Source organism: Cervus elaphus, chromosome 12 (genome assembly GCF_910594005.1).
Source record: "Cervus elaphus chromosome 12, mCerEla1.1, whole genome shotgun sequence".
In the NCBI taxonomy this organism is placed as follows: domain Eukaryota; kingdom Metazoa; phylum Chordata; class Mammalia; order Artiodactyla; family Cervidae; genus Cervus; species Cervus elaphus.
In genome coordinates, this window is record NC_057826.1 from 36,940,198 (window position 1) to 36,962,130 (window position 21,933).

General features: G+C 44.6%; 1 protein-coding gene across 2 annotated transcripts; it reads left to right on the forward strand.

The window, feature by feature from the left end:
• The first annotated feature begins 2,773 nt into the window (after positions 1–2,773).
• LOC122705335 (RAF proto-oncogene serine/threonine-protein kinase-like) lies at positions 2,774–5,753 on the forward strand. 2 transcript variants are annotated; one of them, XM_043920630.1, is made up of 2 exons: positions 3,205–3,280; positions 3,394–5,753. In XM_043920630.1, the coding sequence occupies exons 1-2, from the start codon at positions 3,205–3,207 to the stop codon at positions 4,920–4,922; spliced, it is 1,605 nt and encodes a 534-aa protein (XP_043776565.1). In that variant the 3' UTR covers positions 4,923–5,753. The 2 variants fall into 2 exon arrangements, with proteins under 2 accessions (XP_043776564.1, XP_043776565.1); XM_043920629.1 differs by having other exon boundaries at positions 2,774–5,753.
• Positions 5,754–21,933: the final 16,180 nt, after the last annotated feature.

Here is a 21,933-nt window from a genome sequence, read left to right on the forward strand (position 1 = left end):
TCTGTGTTCATAGTTTATAGAAAACACAGAAAGATTTTCAAGACCACATAGCAAATGCGAGAGAGAACTGGAATTTGAATCTCGGTCTGTTCTCACAGTGTCTTAGGGTCACTCTGAAAAGCTGCTCTTAGTTCAGTGCTGTCGTATTTCTTTTCAGGAGTAAAAGAAAAAAGAGCAATGTATTAGTCCAAGTTCTCTTATTTTCCAAGTAGCAAAACAGCAATTTATTGGCTTATGTACTTAGAAGTCTGGGAAGGAGATCAGGCATGGCTGGATCCAGAGGCTCAATTTCTTCCTCTCTTGTTTTGTTCCGGCTCCGCGTTTCTTTGTGTTGGTTTCTTCCTCAGGGACAGCACCTCATAGGCTGACGAAGTGGGGCAGGGGCAGGCTTATGTGGTCTGTAGAGCCCACACACCCTCTAACTGTTAAAATGGCAAAAATCTTGGATTTGAGGATCCAGGCTGAGTTTGTGACTTTTATTGAACCAATCACCATGCCCACTCTTGGGGGGAGAGGATTGGGTCAGCCCTGTAGGAACCCACTTGGGCTGAGAATGGGGGTGGAAGTGTTGATTCTCCAATGAGACAGATTCTGGGGTTAAAAACCTCTTTTTACTACAAGAAAAAGAAGGTGGACACATCCTATCTTCTCCATTGTCAACATTAATCTACTTGTTCACCCATTTTCTGGCCGACTGCTGGGTCTTCAGGTGAGTAAGATGCATTTGCCCCCCGGGGGAGCCTAGACCCTAACCGAGCCTGCGCTCTCAGGAAGGTGCTTCTGTGCACTCGCGAAGCATCCTCCGAACTAGAGAGGGGAAATGCATCTCCTCCAGGATGCCCTTTGACACGAGGGATTCCTGCCAAGACCTGCCAACTAGAGTCCTTTAAGCTTCCCAGGATCTCGCAGTGGGCGCACAGACGAAGCCAGTGAAGCACTGGCCCCTGGAGAGGGAGCGGGGAGGAGGAGCGCGCACCTGGGTAGGTCCTAGAGCCCGGCTGTGGGCGCCGCCCGCCCGGAGACCCCGAGCACCTGGAGCGCCTGCAGCACCTGCACGCGGCCTAGAAACGCGAGGTTTGAAGTAACGGCGAGCAGCGTGCGCTTACCACCTGCACCTGATTAGCTGGCGGCCCGGTGAGCGCTGGGTCGAGGAGCCAAAACTCCGCGTCGCTGGGAGTGTCTGCTCGCCTGTCCAACCACTTTCCCCAGCGGCCCGCACTGCACAGAGACCGCGGGGACGGCGGCGACGGCGCCGCGCTCCCTTTCCTTAGCCGTTCCTGCGAGGTGAGTCGGCCCAGCCACAATTGTAACTACAGTCACAACCAAAATACTATTCATTGGTGTAATTTGAGTATGTTGAGGCAGACACCTGGCTAGGGGCTTTGCGTCCAATTTCTTAATCTTCGTGATTACCATAAGGGAGGGCATTTTGCTTGTGTTTTAGGAAGGACCGAGGCTTAAATTAGAGACGCTAACTTGCCCGGCGCCCGTGACTAGGAAGCAACAAGGTCAGGGCAGAGCCACAAGAGGACGCGCCTCCTTTTTCTTTATTGTCCTACGAGTCTTCCTTTTCCTTGGGGAAAACCCATGGATCTGAGAAAGTAGGACTGACATATATACACTCCCAAGTGTGAAATAGATAGCTAGAGGGAAGCGGCTGTATAATACAGGGAGCTCAGCCTGGTGCTCTGTGACGACTTAGAGGGGTGGGAAGGAGGGGGTGGGGAGCGGCGCGAGAGGAAGGGGTTATATACGTATATACGTATGCATGTATGTGTGTATATGTATATTTGCATTATTGTAAGGTAGAAACCAGGGTCTTCCCAGGTGGCTCAGCGGTAAAGATTCCTGCTAATGCCAGAGTCGCAGGAGCTGGGGTTTCGATCCCTGGTCTGGCAAGATTCCCTGGAGAAGGAAATGGTAACCCACTCCAGTATTCTTGCCAGACTAATCTCTGTCCATGGTGGGCTGCAGTTCATGGGTTGGAAGAACTGGACACAGTAAGCATACATGCACACAGGGCGGAAACCAACACAACCCTGTAAAGCAATTATCCTCCAATTAAAAAAAAAACAAGAAATGGCCACCCCCCCAAAAAAAAACCCCATGTATTTTGACAAATGTAAAACCCACATAAACACCACATATATGTGCGTATGTATACATGTATGTATGTGTTTATTTGAGGAAATGAACAGCACTGGGAATATGGGGCTGTAGGTAGGATGAACACATTTCTGAAATTGGGAATTAGGCTACATCTGGTGTGACAGGAGGCAGAATTTTTGAATTTAGGAGTCTTGTACAGTCTGGGATGTTATCAATAACATATGGGGTGAAACTGTAAAGCCACGAGAGGCCTTGGTGAGTTACGGCTGGCAGTCCACACCACATGCCCACGCGTGCCAGCTACACACTTACCTGGACCTCCCTCTCAGGCGTGTCCTGGATTCTCTAAGACATACACCAATAATACATCAAGTGTTATAATTGATGACACACGGGATTAAAGGCTGGAGCAGCTGTTCTTCTCTGTGTAAGATAACCTAAAGGCACCAGTCTTCCTCTTTTTCTATTTCCCTCTCCCAGTTTCTCCTTGCTCCTAACTGTCGGTCTGATTGAGAGGTCTACATGTCTAAATTACTCATTCTTTACAGGGGAGAATATTGGTACTGGCCATTTCTGATTGCCTCATTTCACCAGGCCATTTCTGATTGCAAGTAACCACTCTAGTCTAATTGTCAATCGATTTAAAGTGATCATTTGGATCTTAGATGGCGGGATTAAGACGGGAATGAGAGTGAGACGGGAAGGCTTTCCTGCCGCTCTTGAGCCCCGGAGAGGGCTAGGTGGCCGGGCTTTGGGGTGTGTGCCCTGAGGCCGCGGAGCGCGAGTGGGACAATGCGAGAGCTGCCCGGGGCCCCGTCCCCTGGGCTGGGGACGCGCCGAATGTGATCGCCTCCCGCTCCCTCACCCGCCGCGGGGAGGAGGAGCGGACCAGACGCCGCCGCCGGACGACTGGACGCGGAGGCGGCCGGGCTCCCTCAGGTTGAAGTGTTGTGTAAGCTGCATCAATGGAGCACATACAGGGGGCCTGGAAGACGATCAGCAATGGTTTTGGATTCAAAGACACGGTGTTTGATGGCACCAGCTGCATCTCCCCTACAATAGTTCAGCAATTTGGCTATCAGCGTCGGGCATCAGATGATGGCAAACTTACGGACCCTTCTAAGACAAGCAACACTATCCGTGTGTTTTTGCCAAACAAACAAAGAACAGTGGTCAATGTGCGGAATGGAATGAGCTTGCATGACTGCCTTATGAAAGCTCTCAAGGTGAGGGGTCTGCAACCAGAGTGCTGTGCAGTGTTCAGACTTCTCCACGAACACAAGGGTAAAAAAGCACGGTTAGATTGGAATACTGATGCTGCCTCATTGATCGGAGAGGAACTTCAAGTGGATTTCCTGGATCATGTTCCCCTCACAACACACAACTTTGCTTGGAAAACCTTCCTGAAGCTTGCCTTCTGTGACATCTGTCAGAAGTTCTTGCTAAATGGATTTAGATGTCAGACTTGTGGCTACAAGTTTCACGAGCATTGTAGCACCAAAGTACCCACTATGTGTGTGGACTGGAGTAATATCAGACAGCTCTTTTCCCAGCACAGATGCTCCACACCCCACGCTTTCACATTCAACACCTCCAGCCCCTCCTCTGAAGGTTCGCTCTCCCAGAGGCAGAGGTCGACGTCCACACCTAACGTCCACATGGTCAGCACCACTCTGCCTGTGGACAACAGGATGATTGAGGATGCAATTCGAAGTCACAGTGAATCAGGCTCCCCTTCAGCCTTGTCCAGCAGCCCCAACAATCTGAGCCCGACAGGCTGGTCACAGCCCAAAACCCCTGCGCCGGCACAGAGAGAGCGGGCGCCGAGCTCCAGCACCCAGGAGAAGAACAAAATTAGGCCTCGTGGACAGAGAGATTCGAGTTATTACTGGGAGATAGAAGCCAGTGAAGTGATGCTGTCCACTCGGATTGGGTCAGGCTCCTTTGGGACTGTTTATAAGGGCAAGTGGCATGGAGACGTTGCAGTAAAGATTCTGAAGGTCGTGGACCCCACCCCAGAGCAGTTCCAGGCCTTCAGGAACGAGGTGGCTGTCCTCCGCAAAACCCGGCACGTGAACATCCTGCTCTTTATGGGCTACATGACGAAGGAGAACCTGGCCATCGTGACGCAGTGGTGTGAGGGCAGCAGCCTCTACAAGCACCTGCACGTCCAGGAGACCAAGTTCCAGATGTTCCAGCTGATCGACATCGCCCGGCAGACGGCTCAGGGAATGGACTATTTGCATGCAAAGAACATCATCCACAGAGACATGAAATCCAACAATATATTTCTCCACGAAGGCCTGACGGTGAAAATCGGCGATTTTGGATTGGCCACGGTGAAGTCGCGCTGGAGTGGTTCTCAGCAGGTCGAGCAGCCCACCGGCTCCATCCTGTGGATGGCCCCAGAGGTGATCCGGATGCAGGACAACAACCCGTTCAGCTTCCAGTCCGACGTCTACTCCTACGGCATCGTCCTGTATGAGCTCATGACGGGGGAGCTCCCCTACTCCCACATCAACAACCGTGACCAGATCATCTTCACGGTGGGCCGCGGCTACGCCTCCCCAGACCTCAGCAAGCTCTACAAGAACTGCCCCAAAGCCATGAAGAGGCTGGTAGCCGACTGTGTGAAGAAAGTGAAGGAAGAGAGGCCTCTCTTTCCCCAGATCCTGTCTTCCATCGAGCTGCTCCAGCACTCTCTGCCCAAGATCAACCGGAGTGCCTCGGAGCCCTCCTTGCACCGGGCAGCCCACACCGAGGACATCAACGCCTGCACGCTGACCACGTCCCCTCGGCTGCCCGTCTTCTAGTGGCCCCGCGCCTGGGCTGCTGGCGGGAAGAGTGGTCAGCAGGCACCACCATCTGTTCCCTTTCTGTGGGGACGGAGCTGGTCTTCCGAGAAGCTGCTGCTAAGGACCTTCTACACCACTCAACAGGGCCTTAACTTCACGTTGCCTTTTCTGCCCTTTCTGTCCAGGGAGGAGGAAGCCATTCGCCAGCTGGTTTGCCCTGCTCCCCCAGCGGCCCCCGAGCTCATGAGCCAACCTCCTCCAGACGCACCCGTGGCTGCTGATGGTCACACACTGGGCCCAGCTGTCAGCTGCAGGAGTGTCTTTGGGGCAACAAACGTGCTCAGAGGGGAAATGAAGGTGGCAGGCAAACCAGCCGTGACGTGGGACGTGTGGATTCTCTAAGTCAGCTTCTAGGAGGGACGCTATCACAGAAGGACTTCTCTGCAGATACCTGGTGTGGCGGCAAACAGGTAGTTTTGCACATAATGCACCGAACGGCCCAGGGCTGTTGGGACCGCGGCGGCCTGGACGAGCCCGCTTTGGTACTAGGGACTTGACTCGGGGACATGTCCTTTTCCTGACGGGCTCCAGCGCTGGGCTTGGTGACCGGAGGCGCTGGGCCTCCCCGCCCCGGGGAGCAGTCCTCAGCCTGCCGAGTTGTCTTCCAGGAGCGGCCCCTGTGGGGCGGGGCCTGGCCAGCCTTGTCTCTGCATCACATCGTGTGCAAGGAAGCCAGGAACACAGGTTTTCTTGATAATTTGGGTTTAATTTTGTTTTTATGTGCCTGACAAAACACAGTTATTCAATTATGTTATTTTAATAAAATAAATTAAATGTAAAAAAAAAAAATAAAGTGATCATTTGTAGCCCTTCATTAAGGAAGTTTATATCCACTGATTTCTCCAACCAGACTTTAGGCTTCTGGAGGGCAAAGACCTATCTACTTTATGCGATGAAGCCTTACTGTGTACTGTGTTGAGTCTTGATGTTAGGTGACTGTGTATCTGTGGTTCCCAAACCTGGTGGTACATTGCAATCAGCTGTGTGTGGCTTTTTTTTCTTTCTTCTTTTTTTTTAAAGACTTTGCCTGGGGATTCTGTCTAGATCACTTTGGGCTGAAGCCTGGAAATCTGTGTTACATGAATGGGTGGTGCCCATCCCCATGTCATCTCCTCTGCTGCACCTCTGTCTCCCCCATCTCTCATCATGGCTTCATGGTCTGGGGTGGGGGTTCCCTACGGCACTGGAAGAAGAGCTTGGGTCTACCAGCAGGGATTCAAATGGGCTGCTGTCACACTGCTGCCCCATTCAAGCGTTGCCTTAGGGCTGTGGTGAGGCGGACACTTCCAATGGGCAGAGCTGCCAGTGGTACCCTTGTTTGTCTGTTTTGCTTGTAAGGAGAGGTGGCCCGAGGTTGTTTCCACGGACTTTTGGGCAATGGTGAATGATCTGGTTAGGTGTGTGGAGCAGGAGTCTGGGGAAGAAGCCTGTGACTGAATTACGGGAGTGGGCACATCTTTGTGTTGACCATTAGCACTCAGCAGAGGATACTCCTGGTGGACTTGTCTGGTAGATGTCTGTCAGCCTCTGCTCCAGTCGCCCCGGTGCTCAGATGGATGGAGGAGCAGAGATGGAGGCTCTGCATGGGATCCCTCCTACCAGAACTGGTCCAGTTCTTGTCACTTCTGAATGCCCGATATGTTAATGGCAGAGACAAAAGATGAGCCCTTGATATGGTACCACTTCTAAGAAGTCCAGCCAGACATTAGTTGCCAAGTTGATGCCCCCAGGCCTTTATCACCCTGTACGGAACAGTGATTTATCTTTTTCGGAATTGACCCTACCAGATATTCATTGGCCTTTCCTGTACTTCTGATAGTATCATCCGAGGGTTTAAAGAGTGCCTGTTTACTGACAAGGGGTCCTACAAAACAACTTTTCAGCTCATTCAGCTGTTTCAGCTAAACAGCTCATTTTACCATTAAGGGAGTATGATAATTGGCCTATCAGCACAGAATCCTCTGGGCCTACCATATGCCCATCATCTGGGAGTGAAATAAAAGGTTGGACTGGCCTAAGGGGCTTTAGGTTAAAAGTTTAGGGTAAAGGATCTGATGAGGGCCAAAGATAGACCTGAATTCTTGCTTGTTTGTGTGTGTGATGTGAGCTCAGTCTCTCAGTGGTTCTGGACTCTTTGTGACCCCATGGACTGTAGCCTGTCAGTCTCCTCTGCCCATAGAATTTTCCAGGCAAGAATACTGGAATGGATTGCCATGCCCTCCTCCAGGGGATCTTTCTGACCCTGGGGTTGAACCCATGTCTCCTGCATTGGCTGGTGGATTCTTTACCACTGCACCACCTGGGAAATATCTTGATCATTAGACCTTCTTAAACCCTGCCCTGAGGACCAGGACTACCATATCTCTCCTTTTCTTTCCTTCAATTTTTTTGGAAAATAATTTCAAACTTACAAAAGGTTGCAAACATAAAATAATGCAAATAGAACCTATATACCCTTTACTCCGATTCACCTGTTGGAACATTTTACTCCTGTTTACTGTATCATTCGCCGTCATTATCTTTCTTTTTGCTCTCTAAATATATGGAATCTTTGTACATACATATTTATATACAAATTTATATATGTGTATACATAGTATATATTCATTGTATATATTCTTCCTGAGTAATTTAAAGGTAAATTACATGCATCATGGCTTTTTACCCTAAATACTATTAACACAGTGTACTAAATACTGAACTATATAATACTTGGGTGTACTACAATAGGAATAGTCTCTTATGTAACCACAATACAATTAGCCTTACAAATTTATAGTGATATAGTATTTTATCTAATCCATGTCCATATTCCAATTTTACCAGCTATCTTTTCTAGCACTTCCTACCTTCTGATATAGAATCTAGCCTAGTGTGAGGTATACATTTAGTTGTCATGTCTCTTTAGCTTTCATTAGTCTGGAACATTTCCATTGCCTTTTTTGGTCTTTTGTAACATTGACATCTATTTCCTGCTTTATTGAGATATCATTGACATATAATGTGGTACAAAGTGTTGATTTAACACACTCATACATTGCAAAATGATCACCATCAGAGCGTTAGCTAACCTATTGCATCACATAATTACCACTTTTTTTTTTTTGTGGTGAGAACATTTAAGATCTACGCTGTCAGCAACTTTCAATTATGTAATAGTGTGTTATTGACTATAGTCATTATGTCATACATTAGATCTCCAGAACTTACTCATCTTCTAATTGGAAGTTTTTACCCTTTGACAATGCCGTCTTTTCTCCACCCACCAGTGCCTGTTAACCACCATTCTATTCTCTGTTTCTATGAGTTCCACGTATAAGTGATATTATATAGTCTGTGACTTAGTTTTCTTGATTCCTCTGTCTGTGTCCCTTCTAGTCTCTGTTGATGCATTCTTCCAACCTCAGCTCCAGAACTAAAGCAAGTGTGCTGTGTTGGAGAAGGGTGCCCGTGTAGGGAGGGCATGGGGGAAACCAGAGAGACATGCAGCTGGGTATGGAGGGTCACTGACCCCATTCTCAGGAACATAAGGTCGGGTTGGGCCAGCTCCCTACTGAGTGCACAATTATAACCTTTTCTTTTGGGTCCTGAGAGGTGCAGAGTCTAGGGAATATTAGGCTTGTGGCTATGTATGTGTGTGTACAAGTTATGAGTACAATCTGGCTTCTCTCCTTGAGAAGGGAAGCCATCATTGAAAATATTATTTATTTAGCCCCAATCTGAGGCCTCTGAACTGCCATTTCTTCATACTAAAAACTGTAATAATAATCTAAAAAATAGCAACAATAAGGATAATTGCCCATCTCTCCAGGGTACTCTGAGGATAAAATAAGATAATGAACTCAAAAGTGCTTTGTAATCCAAGAAGAGCTATCATTATGCTGCATGTTGCTAAATACCAGTTATTATCACTGCCATCTTCCTGGGGGCCTTTCTCTTGTATGTTAAAGAGAGTTTATGTGATATCAGTCTTTTATTTCAGACAGTGTGTAGAACAGCCTTAGTATTTCCTCCTAATTTCTTGAGGCGAGACGACTAACTTGAAGTAAGGATCTCCCATGTACCAGGTGCTTTACACATATCTCATTGCAACTGAAAACAAAACCTTGTATAGAGTCATGATTTTTCTTCTTTTTTCTGAACTACTTAAGAGTAAGCAGTGAATATGATGCCTCTAAATAGCACAGTGGATCTTTCTCCCCCAAACAGCACTTTCCTAGATAACCACCATGCGTGTGTATGTGCTAAGTCGCCTTAATTGTGTCTGTCTCTTTGTGACCCCATGGCCTGTAACCCACCAGGCTCCTCTGTCCATGGGATTCTGCAGGCAAGAACAGTGGAGTGGGTTGCCATGCCGTCCTCCAGGGGGTCTTCCCAGCCCTGGGGCTGAACCTGCGTCTCCTGCGTTGGCAGTTGGTTTCTTTACCACTGCACCACCTGGGAAGCCTGTACCCTCCATGATGGTTGCCAAATGGTGATTTCCTATTTCCATCATGCCAGCTGCATTTACTAATTGACAATGTACTGTAAGGGGGAGTTTCCATTGTTCTTTCTCTCTCTTTCTTCTTTCCTCTTTGAGGTTTCATGGATTTTCATTTTATTCAGTGGACTGTAAACCCCATTATTACTTTAAAGTTCACATTTTCCAAGTTTGGGTTGTGGAACTCCCTTCAAGCTGATTTCTGAGTTCTTTTGACATGTCTTCATTAAATTTTGAGCACTGTCTTACTCTTTTTAAAGGTCAAATCTGTTTCTTTCCCCCACCCAGTTTTATTGAGAAATAATTGACATACATCACTGCATACATTTAAGGTATATAGCATGATGATGTGATTTTTATACTGTGAAATAGTCACCACAACTGCTTCATCTAACATCCATCTTCTCATATAGATGTAACAAAGAGGAAAAAAAAAGAAAAAGGAAAATTTTTTTTTCTCCTTGCGATGAGAATTCTTAACAACTTTCCTATATACTGGATTGACCAAAAAGTTCATTTGAGTTTTTCCATAAGACGTTACAGGAAAATCCAAACTAACTTTTTGGCCAACCCAGTGTCATCCTGCGATGTTAGCTATAGACATCAATGCTGTACTTCCCCAGTACCTCTTTATCTTATACAGGCAAACCTCAGAGAGATTGCAGATTGAGTTCCAGACCACCATGATAAACTAAAGCAAGTCAGAGGAAGTTTTTGGTTTCCCTATTCATATAAAAGCTTTATTTACACTATACTGTAGTTAAGTGTGCAATAGTGTTGCATCTAAAAGCACAATGTATATATCTTAGTTAAAAAATACTTCATTGCTGAAAAACGTTAACCATCATTTGAGCCTTCAGTGAACTGTCATTTTTTTGCTGGTGGAAGGTCCTGCCTGGACGCTGATGGCTGCTGACTGGTCAGGGTGGTCGTTGCTGGAGGTTGGGTTGTCTGTGGCAGTTTCTTAAAATATGACAATAATAAAGTTTGTTGCATTGATTGACTCTTCCCTTCAGAAACAATTTCTCTTTAGCATGCAATATCAATGATATTTGATAGTATTTTACCCACAATCAGCATGCACATTTATCAGTTAAGTTTGTTATCTTAAGTGGGGGAGAATCATGGTGCCTGAAAACAGGATAGTCACATCACAGATCACTGTAACAAATACTAATGAAAAAGTTTGAAATACCTGGAGAATTATCAAAATGTGACACTGAGACATATCATGAGCAAATGCTGCTGTAGAAATGATGATGACAGACTTGTTTGGCTGCAGGGTTGACGCAAATCTTCAATTTATAAAAAACATAGTATCTGTGAAGTGCAGTAAAGTGAAGGGGAATAAAACGAGGCATGCCTGTATCTGGTAGTTTTCACCTTTTGACCATCTTCCTCCAGTTCCCTTGCCCTTCACCCTCTGCCTCTCACAGCCACAAGACTGATCTCTCTTTCTGTGTGTGTGTGTTTAAAGATTCTGCATATAGGTGAGATTATATAATATTTGTCTTCCTCTCTCTAACTTAGCATAGTGCTTTCAAGGTCTGTGCATATTGTTGCAAATGGTAGAATTTCCTTTTTTTTTTTTTAAATGGCTGAATAATATTTAATTGAAATATACAAGCATTGATGGATAAGTGTCCATGTCTTGGCTAATCGTAAATAATGCTGCCACGAGCATGGGGGTGCAGATATCTTTTTGAATAACTGTTCTACTTTCTTTGGATATATCCCCATGAGTGGACTGCTGGGTCTTATGGTAGTTGTTTTTACTTTTTTGAGGAAACTCTATACTGTTTTCCATAGTGGCTTCATTAGCTTACATTCCTACCAGTAGTGTACTAGGATTCCTTTTTCTTCACATCCAGGTCAGCATTTGTTATATCTTATCTTTCCCCACCACCACCCTTTTCTTGGCTGAGCAGTTAGGCATGTGGGATCTTAGTTTCCTGGTCATGGATTGAATCCTCATGCCCTGCAGTGGAAGCACGGAGCTAACCACTGGATCACCAGGGAAGTCCCTGTCTTGCCTTTTTGATGATGGTTATTCCAACAGGCATGAAGTGTTATCTCATTGTGGTTTTAATTTTCATTTCCCTAATGACTAGTGATCAGACACAAGTTAGCTACTTAACAACAACAACAGTGACTAGTGATGTTAAGCATCTCTTTAGGCCCTTTGTGTATCTTCTTTGGATAAATTTCTATTTGGGTCCTTTGCCCATTTTTTTACTGGGCTGTTTGTTCTTTTATGCTGTTGAGTTATATGAGTTTTTAATATATTTTGAATATGAATCTCTTATCAGATATATGGTTTGAAAATTTTTTTTCCATTGCTTAGGTTGTTTTTCATTTTGTTATGGTTTTCAAAAGCTGTACAGAGCCTTAATTTGATGGAGTCCCATTTTATTTTCAATTTTCTTGCTTGTGCTTTGGGTGTCATGTCCAAAAAAAATCATTGTCAAGGCCCATATCAAGGAGCTTTATTTCTGCATTTTACTCTAGGAGTTTTAGGGTTTCAGGTCTTATATTTAAGTCTTTAATATGCTTGACTTAATGTTTGAATTGTGTAAGATACAAGTCTAGTTTTATTCTTTTACATGTGAGCATCTAATTATCCCAGTTATTAACCATTTATTGAAGAGACTATTTTTTTCCATTGAGTTTTCTTGGCTCCCTTGACAAATATTAGATAACCGTATTGGGTTATTGGGTTTATTTGGCTTGGGCTTATTTCTGGGCTTTTGATTCTGTTCTATTGGTCTATTTGTCTGTTTTTATGCCCATCCCATAAACTGTTTTATGCCAATTTTAATGACAATAGCTTTATACTGTAACTTGAAATCAGAAAGTATGATTCCTCCTGGTTTATTCTTCATTCTTAGGATTTCTCTGGCTATTTAAATAGCCATTTAAGTATAAATTTTTATATAAATATAAATTTAGGAATATTTAAAATATAAATATATATAAATTTAAAATATAAATTTAGGAGTGTTTTTTTCTACTTTTATAAAAAAAATGCCATTGCAATCTTGATAGGGATTGCATTGATTCCTTACTTTCTGATACAAGATGTTCCAGGCTCATCTTATACTTGTGCTCACTTATTTATATCTTTAAGGCCTTATATATTCCCATTTTATTCAATGATTGTAACCATCACTATCATTGTTTATTTTAAAGTAACTGTTCCTTTAATCTCCAATTTCTTTCCCCTCAAATTCATCCTATACGTTCACCAGATTAATCTAAAATTTTAGCTTGGCTGCTGTCATATCTTTTGATCAAGCTGGCAACTTTGAAGAAGCAGGAAAAAACCCAAGCTTATTACCTGTCATTCGAGACACTGTACACTCTGTCCTCATCGTTTCAGGAATTAGTGGGAAGGTGATGGTAGCAATCCGTTTTTAGAACTCTCAGCTCTGATCACATCCAAGTCCAGCTTCTATAAATTTGAGGACTTCTGTTGAGTTTTATTTTCTAAATTTGAGAGACGGCAGATATGATTGACTGAACTGTTTCACACCAGATTTCAATGTCAGCTGCTCTTGACGGTTATTTTTGATTGATTTTCCTCCTTGGTGAACTCTTGCAACAGATATTAGAAAAAAAAATCATGTCAGAATTCAACGCTGTTAGCCTGAAGCCAGCCAGAAAGAAAATGGACAAGCCTATAACCAGTCAGCCCAACCTCCTCCCTGTTATAGAACATGTCTATTTTCCCCATCCCCGAATAAACATATTTGCGCAGTTTGACGTCTGGGTTGGATTTTTTCTGCCCTGTACAGATTCCTGAAGGTCTCCCCAGACTGTTTCTGCTCTGCATTTCGAGGCCACCTGTGGAGAGGGCTGTGATGCGTTGCACCAGTCTTGCTGTAGGTGGCGCTGTGTACTCGGCGCATGGTGCTCAGCGTCTTTCCAAGATTTCCGTTTGGAGGAGGCATGGCGTCTGGCATCCTTTTAGTTAAACTTGATCTATCTGCTCGGTTTCTGGGGAGCAGGTCTGAGAAACAGATTAGCCAATTTCTGACCCTAAACGGAAGGTCAGCCGTTTTGTGCTCAAATGTAGCTTTCACCGTATCCTGGATCACATCCTGGGCTGAGCTTTGGAATCATGCCCACAGGCTGTGAAAATGACCCTGAGGTGTTTCTTCCCAGCCTCTGCCTGGGCAGTCTTTTCTGGGTTTTGTGCTTGGAAGCAGACACTGCATTAGAGTCACATCCTGAGCCTGTGAGGGTGGGGGAGTTGGGTTGACCATAACTCATCGGCTTTTAAGCAGCAAGTTTGCTTGGTGCGTTTTAGCTGACAAAGCTCAATTTCTAAATTCGATATTGCCTTTTAAAGTGGGACCGACTTGACCGAGGCCTTTGTTGCCCCCACCCTAATCCGAATCTTTGGAGCTCTCTCTCTCTCTCTCTTTTTTTGATAAAAACCGTCCTGATGTTTCAGGAGAGCCAATCTCCCGGCGTTATGGCGGCTGTGACCGTGCACTGCACAGCACCTAATAGCAGGGTGCGGAGTGTATCATTTGTCAGCCAAGCCGCAGGATCACAAATTCCCTAATTAAATGTGGGGGTTTCAGGTTTCATAGAAGGAACCCGTCTTATTTTTACAAAATCTGAGCATGTAGAATTGAGAGAATTGAAAAGCACCTTAGAGCTGTGCGCTGGATGACCTGCTACTACATTATAATTCTAATTCCCTAAATACATTTACTCAAGGCATATCTTACTTCCGTGTCTCTTATAGTTTCCTGCGTTGAAGGGAATGAGATGACACGTCCTATCACATTTCTATAATGAAGTTATTAGAGTAGGATTTGATTATTTTTATTTTTCCCTGTTGATTGTTTTCAGATGACTTCCCTTTTCACTTGTGACCAGTAGGTGGCTCTATGGCTTTCCTCCATCTGACACACATTAGTTGGATGCCGCTTACTGTATGAAGTTCATTCACTTTTGCCCTGGCCCTTGGGAATATCTTGAGCTGTTTCATTTATTCCCATAGGTGAGGAGAATGGTGGATGAAGGTTCTCTCCCATGTGCCACCAACCCATTACCATCTCTGCCCTCAGCGTCCGAATCTTTGAGAACTGCAAGTTGCGTGTGTGTGTGTGTGTGTGTGTGTGTGTGTGTTGGGGGTTGTCCCCTGGAGCAGTCAGGTGATGGAGCAGTCAGATGCTAAGTCTGGGGCACATGGGCAGCAGTCTTTCTGGATGGTTGTTGGGCAATGTGCTGGCTTCTGTTGCCAAAAAGACCCTCTCCAGATGTCAGAGGGCATGATGACTAGCATGGCTTCTCAGCTCCGGGGTGTAGAGTGCTTACTCACTTGGAATGGAGTCTGGGCCATCTGTGAACACAAACTCAGCTCCTACTTGTCTTCCAGGTACTGGGACTGTTGCTTGACCACAGCAGGAGCGGGGGCATACCTGTGGAGGTCACCCTGGGCTTCTGTCCACATGGTCTCTCTAAGGGAGGCCCTTTGTTGAATCCCCCATTACGTCTCTTTCATCACCCTTTCCTCCTCCTTTGCCATCACTCACCCAAGGGGTGGGGAAGACTGTGCCCCAACCATACACTTTTCTAGATCTTTTTGTGTTGCCTTTGTGAGGCAGAGATTGCTAGTGCTCATCTACCTCTGGTTCTCCTTTTCTTCATGGGCACATGTGAAGATGAAACTTTCTCGTTTTTCTTGTAATTAGATGGGCCATGTGACTTATTCTGGTCAATAAAATGTGAATGGAAGTGGCATTTTTTGATTCCAGGCGTTATAGGTGGATTGTGTCCCCTTCCCCACCTCCAGTCTTCCCAAATTCATGTGTTGAAGCCCAGCCTCCAGTGTGACTATATTTGAGGAGAGGGCCTTTAAAGAGGTGATTAAGGTTAGGTCAAAAGTGTGGGGCCCTAACCCATTATGTGTCCTTATGAGAGAAGGAAGAGACCAGGGATGTGTATGCAGAGGAAAGGCCATGTGAGGACATAGGAGGATAGGAGGCGACTATCGGCAAGCCTAAGAGAGAGGCCTCAGGAGAAACCAAACCTGCTGACACCTTGGTTTTGGACTCCTAGCCTCCAGAAACTGCGAGCAGTTCATTTCTGTTGTTTGAGCCACCCAGTCTGTGGTATTTTGTTTTGGCAACCTGAGCAGAATAATATACAGGCTGAGGAATTTAAAACTGAATGTGAGCTCTCCTTTCTCTTTCTTCCTCTGCTACACTTACCTTCAAGGTCATGTGTTCTAGAGGACACAGCTAAAAGATGGATGAAGAAGGCCCAAGCCAAGGACGTTTTCTTTTGCCAAGTCGCTGACATTTCTGGCTCAATTTGTGCCGTAGGGTAGCCTAATGTTAATTAGGCAGACCTGGACCTTGCCCTTTGAAAACAAAAGCTAAGCTTCTGACCCTTTGGTTCTACAGGTCCATGGGATGAACCCTCCTTGAGGCAGTGAATGCCTCAGTGTCGGGATGCATGAATGGGGTTAACTCTCAAGGTAACTGGGAGTACAGAGATGGAAAGAATTGGTTAATATATGAAAATATTATACTATTGCGGTTAATATTATTGCGGAAAATATTATACTATTGGGACCTAAGAGGTTTCCTCTTGGTGGTCGAGCTGTGCCCTCCTGGTCTCAGAGATCTGCTAAAATTTTTTGAGGTGAAGGTCAAGGACAAGGACAAGGGAGCCTTTAGCTTTTCTCTCTTTATTCAGAGCAACTCTGCTTTTATCTGTCTAGGGTTCTGTGTGAGATTTGATTTAAATGAAGTATTCCATTGCTAAAGGAATTTTAGGTCCATGGTCAAAGAAATACAGCTTTATGAGTATATGAAGCCATTGCAATTTGAGGTTTAGTTTGATGCAGCCAGAGCTCTATATTGACGGGTTCAAGGTCATAGCCTTCAGTTTAGCTCAGTTCCTTAATTCTCTAAGTGACTAGAAAAAAATATCTCTGACTCATGGAAATAGAATTATACAAAGTACAGGATTTACTTACTGTGGGTTTTCATGTATTAATTTTTGTTTATAAAAGTTATTTATGGAAGACCCCAGTGGCATATAGTGATGCAGCAGTGATACTAAAACCATGACCTGAAACGGTGTATGTGTGTTTCATATGTTGCCACTTCCTGTCCTGTGTTCACTGCAGACATTACTAATTGATCACAGAACTCATTCCTACAGAGCCCAGATATAGCTCTGCAATTCTCAATATAGTGCTCTAGGCAACCTCTTCTAACTAATTGGTGTTAGCACATGAAATTAAACCTCTTTTTTTTTAATCGTCTTTATGCGTTATCAATAGCAATTGGGACTCACTGTTGGGTTTTAGAGCTGTGGTAAAGTTGGTACCTGAGTGGTCAGTACTTCTGGAAGCCCACAATGACCATGCTGACCACAGTTTTCAGAATTAAAATTAGAAATGTGTTCCATGAAAATATGTCAGCAATGCCCGGTTGATAACAGATGGTGTCCCCAAGGTGGTGAAATAGCAGAGAATTTACTGAAGGGGCTGTTGACAAAGGGCAGGTCAGGTCAGGGGAACCAAAAAGGGATGGTGAGGCATCCGGGAGCTAACAAAAAGGAGACGCTCTTCTCATTCCTTGGCCTGACTGGGCCAGTGGAAGGGACAGAATTACAGGATCCTGAGGAGAACTGGGGACCTGGAAGAGGGGCTCCCTCTGTAGGAACTGTGGCCTTAGGCTGAGGGACACAACTGAGGCAGATGAGGCAGGGAAGAGGCTGGGGAGTAGACAGCCTGACCCTTCCTTACTGCTGCCACTTGATCTTTTGGCATCTTCTAGTGACCGAACCCTGTTTACTGAATAGCCCCTTTAATTAACTCTGCAACTTGAAACTCAACATTCAAAAAACTAAGATAATGACACCCAGTCCCATCACTTCATGGCAAACAGATGGGGAAAAAATTGGAAACAGTTGCAAATTTTATTCTCTTGGGCTCCAAAATCGGTGTGGATGGTGACTGCAGCCATAAAATTAAAAGATGCTTACTCCTGGGAAGAAAAGCCATGACAAGCCTAGAGAGCCTCAGAGACATCACTTTGCTGACAAAAGTCCATGTAGTCAAAGCTATGGTTTTTCCGGTAGTCATGTATGGATGTGAGAGTTGAACCATAAAGAAGGCTGAATGCTGAAGAATTGATGCTTTCGAATTGTGGTGTTGGAGAAGACTCTTGAGAGTCCCTTGTACAACAGGGAGATCAAACCAGTCAATTCTAAAGGAAATCAATCCTGAATATTCATTGGAAGGGCTGGTTGAAGCTCTAGTACTTTGACCACCTGATGCGAAGAGCCAACTCATTGGAAAAGACCCTGATGCTGGGAAAGATTGAGGGCAAGAGGAGAAGGGGGTGACAGAGAATGAGATGGTTGGGTGGCATCACTGACTCAGTGGACATGAGTTTGAGCAAACTCTGGGAGATGGTGAAGGACAGGGACTGCATGCTGCAGTCCATGGGGTTGCAAAGAGTCAGACATGACTTGGCAACTGAACAACAACAACTGCAGTTTATTGAGGGAGCCAGAGGCTGAGGAGCTCAGGTGATGCAGACCACAGAGGTTAATTGCTGGATACAGAGCGGGGAGGAGAATGGGTCTGGTGGGTGGGACAAAGAGTAAGCAGCACAGAGAGGTATTTGCACCAGGCCAGGGACTTCATCTGACCTATTCATCACTATATCTCTGGCATTTGGAGCAGAGTTGGTCATATAGTAAGTATTCAGGACACATCTGTTGAATGAATGAATAAATATCCTGAGTAACAGGACATATAGTCTTTATAACAAAATGCCCTACTAAGAATTTAGAAATTGTCCAGGTGGCTTAAAGCAGTGTCAGATGTGGTCTTTGTTGGCGGGGAGCTTGACTTTTGGGATATGGCCAAAATGATATGTTTGTTTGATTCTACTGACTTATTAAGAGTTGGTTTGAGGATCCATTGAGCTTATATATTTTGCAATAAACTATAATTTCCATTTCAGTTATCTAATGCCATATAACAAATTACCCCGAAACTTAGTGGCTTAAAACAACCATTTTATATTGCTCACAATTCTGTGGGTCAGGAATTTGGGGGAGGACTTGGCTGAGAGTCAGCTGGGTGACTGGCTCTGGATGGACCCATTCCCCAGATGGCTTCTTCACTCAGATATCTGTGTCCCGGGGGCTCTGTGGTCTCTCTTTCTCCACATGGTTGCATCCTCCAAGGCCTCTCCGCATGTCTTGGGATTCTCATAGTGTGTTGGACTCAAGGCAGCAGCATTAAAAAAAAAGAAAACTTTTTGTTTTGTATTGCAGTATACCTGATTAGGGCTTCCCTTGTAGCTCAGTTGGTAAAGAGTCTGCCTGCAATGCAGGAGACCAGGGTTTGATCCCTGGGTTGGGAAGATCCCCTAGAGAAGGAGATGGCAACCCACTCCAGTATTCTAGCCTAGAGAATCCCATGGACAAGGGAGCCTGGCAGGCTACCGTCCATATGGTCATTGGGGTCGCATGAGTCAGACATGACTTAGCACTCACGCACATACCTGATTAATGGTGTTGTGATAGTTTCAGGTGGATAGCAAAGGGACTCAGCCATATGTATGCATGTATCAATTCTCCCCTAAACTCTCCTCCTATCCAGGCTGCCATATAACGTTGAGCAGAGTTCCATGTGCTGTACAGTAGATCATTGTTGTTTTTCCATTTTAAACATAGCAGTCTGTACATGTACATCCCAAACTCCCTAACTATCTGTTCCCCCTATTCTGCCCCTCTCCAGCCTGGAAATAATAAATTTATTCTTTAAGTCTGTGAGTCTGTTTCTATTTCTTAAGTTCATCTGTATCATTTCTTTTTAGAGCCTGCACACAAGGGATGCCACATGCTATTTCTCCTCTGTAATATTACTTTTTAATGTTGGTTGGCCTCCTAAGGATGAGAAGCAGAAGCTGCCAGGAACATTAAGGACTATGCCTAGAAGGGCCCAGTAGCCTCTGCTGAAGTTTATTGGTCTGAGCAATTGCATAGCCAGATCAGATTCAGGGTGGTGGGGACACAGGCTCCACCTCGTGGTGGGGGAGTAGCCAGTTCACACCACAGAAGAGCCGCTGGGACAGAAAATATCATTACTGCCAACTTTGCAAAGAACAGCCATTTGCAACTCACTCACACAGCTCTTTATTCCACCTGTTAGATAGCTTCAGTTCTTTCTCAGGGCCCCTCTCTTGATTTTAGTGACAATTTGTTGAACACCTGGTCACAGTCACCCGGGGGTAGATTCTGTCAGCTCCATCTCACTGATGAGGAACAGGAAGTAGGAGAGAACAGTGAATTATCTTGCCTGAGGTCAGTCAGGTAGTAACTCAAACTGGCCTTGTTTCTGAAAGGATTTATTATTCTTCAAAATACACAGAACCCCACAAAACAGAATGAAATAAATAGGCTAGGGAATTGCAACTGAGAGAAACATAGGGTGAAGTGATGAGAACTTGTCTGGGGCTGGCCACACGTTTGGCATTAAGATGGCTAGTAGCCAACACAACTTGAGGGAGAGAGAAGGAGGAACCGTGTCACTACTCTTAATTTCTAATGCTGAGCTCAGGAAAGTGCCCCAATCACAGACCTTCAAAAAAAGCCTCATTTTCAGAGGTCCCATGGATTTGAGTCCATAGGTCTGTTTCTTTTAAAATGCTTCATGTAGGCTGAGGCTTGGGTCAGCCCCAAATGCAGACATGGATTTTAAAAGCCACATACATGGTATAACATGAGATGTTATGAAGCAATGACTTTTAGTAAACCCATTGTGGCCACTGCCCCACCTGAACCCTCCAAGAATGTTAGCCTTGGAGAGAGTTACATGACCAATCTCTGCCTGAGGGAGGTGGGACTTTCTTCTGTTGCTGCTGGTGATTTTAAACCAAGTCATGAAGTAGATGAAAAGTAGAAGAAAGAGAGAAAACTTAGTGTAAAATAATAAAAGCAGGGTAGAAGGCTAAGAGAACATTAAAACGAAAGCATTGAGACTTGCTAAGAGAAAGTTGAAAGGAAAAGAGTAGACTAAATATTTCGATAGGAAGATAAAAGCCCAATACAGATAAAAAGTTAAGACTTAAAGTAATCATGAGGGATAAATAAGGCTTTAAGATAAAGGAAATAGAATGGAATCATTGAAAGAAAGTGAGAGGAATTAAAAAAAATAAAGAGAAAAGCAGATTAGAGTTAAAAATAAAAATAACAAGCTATGAATAAAATAAGAAAATTAAAATTAAGAATTGAAAAGTAGTGTCAAGGTAATAAATCAGATTTAAGGTGAAAGATATAGTAACACAAATAAAAAGGGTAAAATGTTAAACACATCAAAGTTTAAGAGATAAAAGATTAAGAGGATAACAGACTAAAACCTATGGAAAAAAAGTTAAAAATATAGAAGTAGATGGGTTTGAAGTTTAAGTACAAGATTAAGGAATTAAGAATGCTCCTTTAAGTGCTAATACTTTAACAAAGAGGATTAAGAGAAAAATATTCTGAAAAGAAATGAAAAGAAAGAAGCTTAAACTGAAAGGGAGAGATAATATAAAATAAAGTAAGAGTAAAGGGAAGGACAATTTAAACTAGCACAAATCAAACAAAATTCTCAAGAACAGTGACAAAGAAAAAAGCTAAAAAGCTATATAGTAAACCCAGAATGTCTCCCTGGCAAATGAAAGGCCAGCAACCATAAAAACATCTATCACCAATTGCCAAGGTGTGTGTAGGTCTGCACACACCTACCCTGGTGTAGTATCAGTGGCACATATGGAGAGATGAGAAAGGGTATGGAGAGATGAAAAGGGTATGAGAGGCTCTTTACTTTTTGCCTGGAAGCTTGCACTCTCTGACACCTTCTTTTGTGCTAATGACCTTGGCACTTGCTAATGACCTTGGTAACTCAACCAGCTGGCGTCGGGGAGGTGCATAAGCAGTGGCCAAGTCCAAACTGTGCAGTCGTCTGGGGCAAAAACCATGTAGGGGAGCTAGTTCCATAGGTGGTGGTTGGAGGGAGGGAGATGGGGGTGGATGGAAGGAGGAATTAAAAGTAGCTTTGCTTAGACATACAGATGGCCACCAGGTGCATGAGAAGGTGCTCAACATCACTGATCACCAGGGAAGTGCAAATCAAAACCACAGTGCGATATTACCTCACACCTAGAATGGCTATTGTCAAAAAGATAAATAATAACAAGTGTTGGTAAGGATGTGGAAAAAAGGGAATACTTGTGCAGTGTTGGAAAAGTTTTGCAGCCACTGTGGAAATGGTATCAGTTCAGTTCAGTCGCTCAGTTGTTTCCAACTCTTTGGGACCCCATGAACTGCAGAAGGCCAGGCCTCCCTGTCCATCACCAACTCCCGGACTTTACCTAAACTCATGTCCATTGAGTCGGTGATGCCATCCAACCATCTCCTCCTCTGTCATCCCCTTCTCCTCCTGCCCTCAGTCTTTCC